Genomic DNA, 10530 nt, shown 5'->3' with positions numbered 1-10530 from the left:
AGATGAGACCAAAAGTTGATGTAATAAAATACACACATTTATAGGTACATGGTCACCTGGGTTTAAAACAGCAACAGGGAGCAGATAATAAGCCTTGACCAGCTGATTTAAAAAGGCAGCCAACAAGAATAATTATAATATATAATAAACAGGTTTTTGAAGTTGGACTTGATATGAAATGAGACTGGTGTTGATAAACAAAAACAAACAAAAAAAACCCCACCAGGGCCAATCACAAGGACCTGAGTTCTATCAAAATTGAGGTGGAGAAAATCTTTAAGCATCCAGTTTGTAAGAGAAGCTATATGTCCTAAGGGTGGTGAGGTTGATAATATTAAACTAGGGATAGCTGCTTTAGACATGTACAGAACTCCACATAATCAACTGACATCCTGACATTGAGAACACAAACGAGTGAGCGGCTCAGGAGTTTCCCAGAATTCCTTCTGGGGATACCAGAGGGTTTAGCGCATGTATATATATAAGCGTATAAAAGTATGTAGACTGTAGTGCACTGAAGGGTATGTGAATGCACTGTGCATTTAGACCAAACAGTCATGTGTGTCTGATTGCTGGAGGGTTTTTTCTATGAGGTGAAATTTGGGTTTCAGCATCTTGCACAAGGACACTTCGGCATGCAGATGGGAAAGGCTGGGATTAAACTGCCGACCTTCTGGCCTGAGGACGACCACTCTACCCCTCAATTAAAGTGTATGACATTTTCTTTTAGCTTTATGTCTTTGAAGAGGACGAGCCAATGATCCACTGTTCATCTCCTGGTCCAGCACTACAATGAAAAAAACAAACAAAAAACAACCCTGCAAACATTTCTCAAACGACATCTGGAAGTGGTCTGGGTGGCATGTGGTCACAGTCTTCTAGATGTGTGGATGTTAAAGTGTCCTGGGCCACATATGAAGGCTACTCAGTTGACGTCCTCCGACTGAATGAATCCAATGTATTTTTACTCACTGTTTCACTTACATTGAATTATTTGATTCTGCAATATTAACACAAATTGATTTTCAGTTTTTTTTAAATGAGTAAACTTATTTCACTGAACACATTGCATTCATTTGCTTTGCCACTCCTTGCCCCCCTCCCCCTCCACACACAGCATAATTTGGTCTTAACAAATCGAAATGATGAACTTGTTTATTTGCAGGTAAAACAGGGAAGTGGGATCTGATTACAAGTGATCAGTGGAAACACATGTGGAGACACATTCTAATGCCAGGCTGTTCACTTCACATCAAATCACTCAAGATGGATTTAAAGATTTGAAAAACGCCTTGTGCATTGCCTTTTTTGGAATAGCATTGATCTTGTGTGTTAGATATAAGTGGATTTCATAGTTTCAAAAAATCGGGCGGATTATTTTTTAATTACATTGTGGAGCTATTTAAAAAATATACATTCATTCAAGTTGTCAGGACAAATGCGTTAGTGACATTGTTTAAATTAAGAAATGACAGTGATATTCTATTTTTGATCAGTTCACACATTAAAAAAAAAACTTGCATTCAAAATACAAAATTATTCAATCTTATAAAATGAACAGGGAGTATAAATAGTGAGATGTCAATACATTAACCTTGATTTTACATAGAAAAAAAACCCTAACCCTAACCCATCTTTACCCATAGTGAGGGAAACTGAACATTATTTCTCTCATCTCATTCCTGCTGCTGTGAAATATGGACAATCAATAATCATCTATGACTCTTTTGTGTTAATTCATCTCTTAAGCAGAATTTGTTCAACTGCCTTTGTCACATCATAAAATAAGTAGCAGGCCTTGAAAATGAGCACTTCTATCCAGAACTACAAACTCCTGATGACCTCATGGGTATACTACTAACAAAAATGAAGAACATATAGTTTGTAACTGTGTGGTTATTGGTTGGAAACAGAACTGCATTAACAGTATGTTTGTCTTCCATGCAGATGGGCATGAAACTGCCCACTTTTTTACTATCTAAATGTGACAGAGACAACCTTTTCGAGCTCTGGACTTTGATGTCAGGTGAAACTATTTGCACAGACCACATTCTTTTCCATCTCAACAGTTTTTTACACACTTTAGCTTTTACAAACCAGTTTAAAACATGCATTCATAACACATAAAGGTATAAATAAGAATTATTCAAACACACACACACTGAGTCTTTATACAAAAAACCCTTCTCATTCAAGGGTTGAAATATTCCATTGAAGGACCCTGTCAGACCAATAATGGCACAGAGTCATAAAATTCATTCGTTTCAGTAACTGCACTGCAGTGGTGCAGCAGAGACACGTCAGAGGCCTCTAGTACAGATATGCAAGCAGCTGCCTTAAGTACAAAATAAAAATGAATCTCAACTTATATTTATAATTTTTTTTAGTATCAATTAGGTTTTAAATGTTTTGCATCCCTATTTTTCTGACATTTAAACACGTTGCTACATCTTGACACATATAGGGACCAGCCAACCAAAGCTGAGCAGACTGGCTGCTGATGGAGTGGATATGGAGGAAGGGATATCATCGAAACGGACTGGGTTTTCCCAAGATTCTATGCAGCTCTGGAGACATGAGGAAAGGTTTTTCTGCACTACCGTCATTCCTCTCCAAGTCATCACCTGGTTGGCCCAATAAATGGATGGATGGATCAAGAGAAAGCATGGGAGGATAAGCAGGGATTAATGAAGGGAAAGATGGATGGAATTGGGGAGAATCAATGGTTGAGATTGAGGTTCAACGTCACATAAAGATATATGGAGGGGAGGAAGAAGAGCAGGACAGCAGGGTGATAATAAATGAAGAGGAAACAAGGAGAGAAGCAGAGGTTAGTGCTGTTAAACAGCTTGGTGTAAAAGAGATGAAAAACGCTATAAGATTTGGTCAAATCAGAGCAGTTGTAGAATGTGTGACTTGTTGAAACATAGGCTGAAACATCCAATCAAAGCATAAGAGGAAAGCATGTATCAGTAATATTTTGAAAAGAAAATTCAAGGTATTTTAACACATTAACCATTTAAACCGTGTGTGATTTTCCTGCTAAATTAGGCTACTGATAAGTTCCAAAGGGCACATCAGTGGTACTGTAAATGTTCTAAGACAATTGTAATGAAAAACAGTTACACAGTTTAAAATAGTTTGTGTGTTTCTTGTCAGGTCCAATGGTTTACATCACACAGTAAATAAGTATATCTATATGTGATTGGACTCATTTTGACACTGAAAAACTGTTCATTCTGGATGGAGATACCACTATAATTGCATAAGACTAATTGGCACTGTTTTCAGTGTAGGGGTGTCACCGATGATAATACCGCGTAAACTAATTCAGTGCCCCAGTCTCTCTCTCTCTTTCTCTCTCTGTGTGTGTGTGTGTGTCATTGTGTTGGTTCTATGCAGGAGTTGCAGATGTGAAACTACAGCAGAGCAAATTTTTATCAAAGTCTAATTAAAATTTTCCCACGAGAATTGTTATCACTTTGAGATCTATCTGCATAATCTTGTCGCTATAAGTATGTTGTGGTATTTTGTTGTTGCATATTGTTGTCTTCTGAAAATAACTAATTTGCAGAGAATGACTAAAACAAACTATAAATAAATTATGGATATGTTACACACCTTGTTACGCTTACTAAGTGCACTGTTTCCTTTGGTGTGAAGGTTTCATAAATTGAATACTTAATTTTAATTTAAAAATAAAGTATGTAAAACATAGTTATCTACATGAGCAGCTTGATGGTGTGGTGGTTAGCACCGTTGCCTCACAGCAAGAAGGTTCCCTGTCCCAGAGATATGCAGATATGGGCTAAGTGAATTGAAGACCCTAAATTGACCATAGCTGTGAATTTGGCCCTCAAAAGATAAAGTGGTATATATATTTTGTTTTATTAATATGGTGCCATTACAACCATTGGAACATGTTAAACCAGTTTGTTTTCAGTTGACAGTATGAATTGATATAGGTATGTTCTGTACTTGGAAACACAATGACAGTATTGTACTTACAGAAGCAGAGGAAGAGTGTTTCCACACAAATGGCATAGACGCTGAAGAATCCGTGTGCAATCAGGTAGGCGCCAATCACCACAGTCTAATGTGAGAGATATACTTCAGAGAAGCTACAACAGGGCTGAGGGGCTGCTCTGATGGCAGATCTCATCATGATAAGAAAGCTTAAACATAATCTTTTTGAATTCTTATTACAGGGTTTCTGCAGGTACCAGCAAATCTAATTTAATGCTTTTTAATGCCCTTTTTAATGCCATTTCAAACATTTTTAATGCCCATGACTAACTGCAAATACTATACCTGTGCATACTTACCTATATACACACACACAAAATATCCATATCCAACTCTGAATTAAATTGCAAGCATTTCATATGACAATGATAATATAAGATATTTGAGAATCTAAATAATTGACATAAACTGTCACTCTATAAAGAATTTGAAATGGCTCATGAGACAGCTTACAATGTCAACATTTATTTGCACATATTTCAAAAATTCAAATTTCAAAAAATTGTCCTGACACTGAATACACAACCCACAATTTGATCTGTCTGGAGAGTGAAGGAAAAAACTGAAACTTTCAACTTGAAGGCTGGAACATAACGTTTGCATCAAGTTCAGTACTTGACATAACAAAGAAATCACTGGGATTTAACTTTGCATGATAATTAGTGCATGTGCCTTAGTTCGTTCGCTTTTAGTTCCAACTCTGTCTCAACATTTTTCAGTTCAAGGCATTTGTTCTTGTATCTCCTCATTAGAGTATTAGATTTTGTGATCATCTGAGCCATGAGTGTGCCAGATTTGTTTTCGGCCTTCTCAGTGAGTTGATCAGCATCCTTCTGAAGGCTGGCGCACATCTCTGTCAACACTGCCTTTTTCTTTTTCAGTTCTCCCAGCTCATCTTCCAATGCTTTTTTCTTAAGTCCGTGCACGGCTCCTTTTTTCGTCAAGGTAGATCCTATATCTGAAGTATTTTTTAAATTTTTTGATGCCTCTGGAAATCTGATTTAATGCTTTTTAATGCCATTGAGGCCTTAATTTTAGCAAAATGTATTTAATGACTTTTAATGCTTTTTAATGACCTGCAGAAACCCTGTATTAGTTTTGAATAAACATGCTCCAAAATAGAAATAATCTAACCCAGACACTGTTGGGTGTTGTTTTTACACAAATCAACACTGACCTGGTAGGTTCCTATGTGTGGCTCAAAACCATAGGACATTTTATTTGGTCCTCACAAGTTCAAATGTTTAAGACTAGATTTAAGGGTTCACCTAAGAATCAGTTTTAGGTTAATGTTTAGACATTTAATATAGAAAGAGAGAAAGAGAGAAAGAGAGAGAGAGAGAGAGAGAGAGAGAGAGAGAGAGGGAGAGAGAGAGAGAGTCTGACCAGTAGGGGGACCCAATAGTAGTTGAGATGGGGTACTTCTTCCTGGATAACAGGGATCTTCCTAGTGAAGAAGTAGAAGGCAACTGCGCCTGTAAAACACACACATACACACACACACATGCACGCACGCACATACAAACATACACCTTAAGATGCAGCTATAACACATCATCACTGTCAACTGACTATTTAAACTGTAACATTTAACCTGAGCATGGTATGACTGATGCAAGACTTTACTTACCAACTCCTCCTGCTATCAGCAATTTGCCCAGAAACAACAGGAAATCTGTCACTCTGTCTAGAACTGCAACCCTGTTGGAGGAGTGAGAAATTTCAGCCTGACCACTCGTCTAACACATGATCCACACGGTGAAAATCAGCACAGACATGACCTCTGCTTATAGTCTGAAATTAAGCTAAATCAGGATAAAATAGCGTAGAACATCATTTGGATTTAGAGTCTGCACAGTAGTGGACGTGGTGTCAAGGTCCCACCGAAACACACTCTCAACCAATTGCGAGTCAGTTTAAGCTGTCAATCATTCCTCTTCAGCAGGTTTTTATAGCTTAAAATAACAAATTCAAACCAATCACAAACCGACCGAAATCATCTTTGGGAAAACTTATTCAACATGTACTTTCATGTCCCATCTGCTAACCAGTACTGCAGCAAATCAAGATGATTTGGCTTCCCCATTGCAGAGTTGTGTGTCATGTCATCCATCTTTATATACAGTCTATAGCTGAAAGCAACACACAGGATCACTTATCCTAAACAGCAAAATGCATCCACACCAAAAACCGAGGCAAGTGAACTGATCTCCTTACCTGACCACATTTCTCATCAGTAGGAAGAAGGCCTCTTTGGCTGAGGTACAGAAATTTTTACCATAGATCGCCACCTGGTGGAAAAAAAGACAAAACAGTGGTCCCAGCAACAAGAGACTGTTGATATTGTTGTTGACAAAATGAACAGTGCATCGGTGCTATTCATAATACTCCTGCTAAAAAAGGTTTGTTTGTCTTCAACCAGCTTACCATGATATAAGCATTATGGTTCAAGTAGCGAATTAATTTCTCCAGACCCCAGAAACAGCATTTTAGACAGCACATCATGAACCGGGACAGGCTGTTGTCAATACCTGCAAGGATAAAAGCAGAGCACCATTTCAGTGATTGTAGTAGCAGTTATAGAAGTAGGGAAGTAAGGAGAAACTGTGTCTGAGTCTACATGTCTACATTTAGCTCAAAACAATCCTTGAGAGGATATTTTGGTCAGTCCTCATGATTTTTAAGGGCTGTTTGAGAGTTGAGACTTTATTTTAGTGTCGAAGTCAGAAGGAGGGCAAGCTAGGGTATTACTTCACCATATAGACCTATACGTGTGTGTGTGTGTGTGTGTGTGTGTGTATGTGTGTAATTGTAAACCTTTTAGTTTCTGCTCTAGGTATTCCAGGATGATCCGCAGAAGTTGGACAACTGAAAGAATTAAAGCGCCAAAAGCTAGAGACCCTATATGATACCTGCAGATAGACAAACACAAGACTCTTATTTCCAGCTTTGGATTAGACCAATTTGTTTCCATACAGTCTGACAGACGATGGTCCTGAGAGAATGTCCTGACCTGACAGCCCTAATGAATGACAGCAAGAGTGGACATGCTGGGATATCCTGAGGCTTCCTCTTGGCCCAATAGTAGTTTGCAAATGTCCCTGCCAGGGTGCACTGCTCCAGGGCCAGACTGAAGTTGACCAGCCAGAGGAAGACAAGTAGGTTGAACAGCTGCAAAAGGAAGAGGTAGCGGTGGTAGGACGTCTCCCCACCGTAGAAGGCAAACTGACACTGAGAACCCAGACACAACACTGATGTGGAGATGTTGGTTCTGTTGAAGGTCTGGCAGAGACGTGAGGGGAGAACACAGGGCAGTCTCTCAGTGAATGTATGTAATGCACATCTCAGCCATTAATATATTATTATTTATAGTGTGGAGACTGAGGGTGTGTGTTGTCTTAATGTGAACGGTTGCACAAGACACACCATATACCTTTCCTACAGTATGTGCAAATATGAATGTATTAAAATATAAATAATATCTTTCTAATAGTTTGTTGCAACTTCTTGTCCAATAAATATAGTCACTGACAGAGACAGAGCTTTATTGGATGAACTTTACTTATTAATGATTTTGCAGCAGGTCAATTACATTCACTAGCGAAAAAATGTAATACATTTTGCCTCCTGTCTTCAGGACATGCGTTTAGCAAATGTGTTTTTGAGCTTTACAAAGCTTTACCAAATTTCACAGAGTTTATGTTGCTGCCTTTTTTCAAAGGTGAAAAGTCTGATGTATACAGCATGAGCCAAGAAACAAAATTTCTAGCTGCTTTCTTGACATTTTATCAGTGTAAATGGGCTGTAGATATCTTGGAAATATGGAAAAATGCAGTTTGACTGTTCAGTTTACTGAATGGTCCTAACACCTTTATGAATCCGCTCACTTCTAAATATTGTATATGACAATTTTGACTACAAAAGGCAAAGCGATAAAGAAACTAAATCAAACACAATATATTGTACCTCAGGATTGCATGTACTGTTGGTGTAGGGGCAGCTCACATAAGGAGACATCACTTTGTAGATGGCTTCACCTGAGGATGCAAGATAACTGGTTTCACAGTGGTGGTTAAAGAGCCATCTGATAGGCTGGTTGGACAGCTAATGATATAAAAATCCAAAAACACTGCATATGAAAATTGGTGTGAGTCCTTCAAATAAATCACTAAGCTCTGAACAAGAAATGTTGTAATGTGAATGAAGGATACACGGCAGTAACTGCCCAGTAGGAGACACACACAGTCAACAAGAGGAAGGTGACAACTGGAAAGAGCAGTGTGGACATGATGTGACCGATAGCTCTGCAAGATCAGATCAAGAAAACAACCATCACCATAATGCAGATTAAAAAATGCGAATAATTTGTCATTTTTTAATGATTTTTCATCATACTTGCTGGCCTCTCTGAGCAGGGCAATGGCCACTCGGACTCGTCTCCTTAGGAAGATCAACATTGTCAAGATGGAAGCTTCAGTCACTGCCAGAGACACCACTGACAAAAACAAATGTATTTGCATCAAATTATTTGATTAACATTAAACATATTTTGTGACCGTCTTCTGAATAACTACAGCTACCTTCTAAGTTAAACAACAGAGACAAATGTAGGCCCATGCAAATGATTATACTGTATGTATTTTATTATATCATTGGAAATGATTAGACTAGAAACATTTTTTTTTATGAAGTCACAGGCATTGTTTCAAATAAATCAGTTTTTAAATAAATTCTGTAATAAAGTTACAACTTCTTGCAGTGTTGTTGCAAACAAAACGACATGAGTAAAGCAGACTGGTCTAATCACAAGTGCTGCTTCTCAGTCTTTTGAAGAGTGTGTGTTGGTGTTAAATGATACTTCAGTCCCATTAAAATGAAAAAATGATGGACACTGAAAAGAAATCACATTGGAAACAAAATATATAAATAAAGTATTTGTTTTATTGGCACTTCTGAGCAGTCCCTCTCTGCAGTCAGTTGCATTAAACAGGATTGAATTTGAACTGTGCAAGAAGGAAGACAACATCAACATTTGATTTCTTGTTTAACTGTATAAGGTGATTAGATTGATACATATGTGCTGCTCAGTCACCAAAGTGATGGAGAGAGAGCACATGAACTCATCTTACTTTAAAGAAAAGGGATCTTCTCCAGAGTTGTACCTTGTACCTGAGATGTGAAGTTCTTAAGCTAGGATCTTAATTTAATGGTACAGTGTGTAGAATTTTGTGATATCTAGTGTTGAAATTGCATGTTGCAGCTGAACATCCCTCACCTCACCCTCTCCTTCCAAACATGAAAAAGAATCTGTGGTAGACTTCAGTTGTCATAAAAACTCAAAAGGTTTTTAGTTTGTCCAGTCTGGACTAATGAAAAAACATGACGGCCTCCGTAGAGAATGTCCCCTCAATGTAAATATAAAGTATTTAAATATACAGGGCCTTTTCTGGGATAAATAAAACTACACTTCATACAATTTAGATGAAAAGAACTAGTGAAAAGATCATGAGGATTATTCTACATTAAATTTCTGCCAATAGTTCCCTTTCACCAAAATCTTACACACTGGACCTTTAAGAACACTGAAACTACACAAAAGTTTTCTTATGAGCAGTTTCTATTCCTAATTCTGACGAAACACAGACTCACATAATATGATCCATGTCTGTCTGAGTTGTAAGTAGACCTGTAGGTCAGTCTGCAAGCCGACCTCTGTAATGGCAACATCAGAGCCTGGTGTGTGTTTGAGCTGGGACCAGACCATAGAGCAGTACCAAATACCTGTACACACACATGCACACACACACACACACACACACACACATTACAATTAATTTTAATAGATGCTAAGCCCATGTACTCCCAGCATGATTAGATAACGACAGCCAGATTCTAAAAACTACTAGAGTACACACCATATGCCAGCAGTAGTATGAAAGTGATGATGGTAGTCCACAGCAGCAACCCAGCTGTGAACCTCAGCAGCAGGATGAAGATCAGACTAACAGCCAGGGATATCAGCAGACCTCTGTCAGCAGGTTTTAAAGTGCAGGGAAAAATCATATGGTTTAATAAAGGCTAACGTAACCTCTGCTCAACAGCAACTACTAGCTACTGTTACTATCATAACAAGCAGTGAATGCTATTATGCTAACATCTGTCTTGTATGTTTTGCTCAATTGTCGATTGCCTATGGAATCAGATCACAGTCATCATGACACAGGCATCAAGAAACTAAATTCAACCAAACTCAGGAGTCTTTTTCCAAGCTTTGTCTCAGGGGAGGACCACAGTCTCTGCATTACATTTATTGACCATCAGGTATAAAAACAAATCAGGTAAATTTACAATGTAAATCTATCAGTGACAAGTAAATGATGGTGGGTACTTGGAAAACTGTAAAAACTTTATAAGGATAGTAGACATAAGGAGAACTGCTTCTGAAATTTGACTTTTATAAGTATGTTCAAAGACTAACAGTGTACATACAGGCAAAATATTAAA

General features: G+C 38.0%; 1 protein-coding gene across 2 annotated transcripts in view; it reads right to left on the bottom strand.

Annotated features, from left to right (window-relative positions):
• Window positions 1–1137: 1137 nt before the first annotated feature.
• slc44a5a (solute carrier family 44 member 5a) overlaps window positions 1138–10530 on the bottom strand; it is a 30283-nt gene continuing 20890 nt past the window's right edge. Inside the window, exons 10-23 of one of the 2 annotated variants that reach the window (XR_011238745.1) lie at window positions 9942–10054; window positions 9676–9807; window positions 8422–8521; window positions 8238–8330; window positions 7993–8080; window positions 7040–7308; window positions 6844–6938; window positions 6454–6557; window positions 6244–6317; window positions 5657–5727; window positions 5413–5501; window positions 4009–4093; window positions 2449–2624; window positions 1138–2335 (exon numbers count right to left, since the gene is read on the bottom strand). Coding sequence is in view for 1 of the 2 variants with exons in the window: in XM_069511087.1 (XP_069367188.1) it covers window positions 2527–2624; window positions 4009–4093; window positions 5413–5501; window positions 5657–5727; window positions 6244–6317; window positions 6454–6557; window positions 6844–6938; window positions 7040–7308; window positions 7993–8080; window positions 8238–8330; window positions 8422–8521; window positions 9676–9807; window positions 9942–10054 (1411 nt within the window). In the remaining variant the exon portion in view is untranslated. Of the gene's footprint in view, window positions 2625–4008; window positions 4094–5412; window positions 5502–5656; window positions 5728–6243; window positions 6318–6453; window positions 6558–6843; window positions 6939–7039; window positions 7309–7992; window positions 8081–8237; window positions 8331–8421; window positions 8522–9675; window positions 9808–9941; window positions 10055–10530 lie in introns of both variants that reach the window. The other variant, XM_069511087.1, reaches the window with a different exon arrangement.

The sequence above is a fragment of the Paralichthys olivaceus genome, chromosome 16, assembly GCF_024713975.1.
Source record: "Paralichthys olivaceus isolate ysfri-2021 chromosome 16, ASM2471397v2, whole genome shotgun sequence".
Classification (NCBI taxonomy): domain Eukaryota; kingdom Metazoa; phylum Chordata; class Actinopteri; order Pleuronectiformes; family Paralichthyidae; genus Paralichthys; species Paralichthys olivaceus.
The sequence above is the reverse complement of the archived record's forward strand: the minus strand, read 5'-3'. Positions and strand labels throughout refer to the sequence as shown.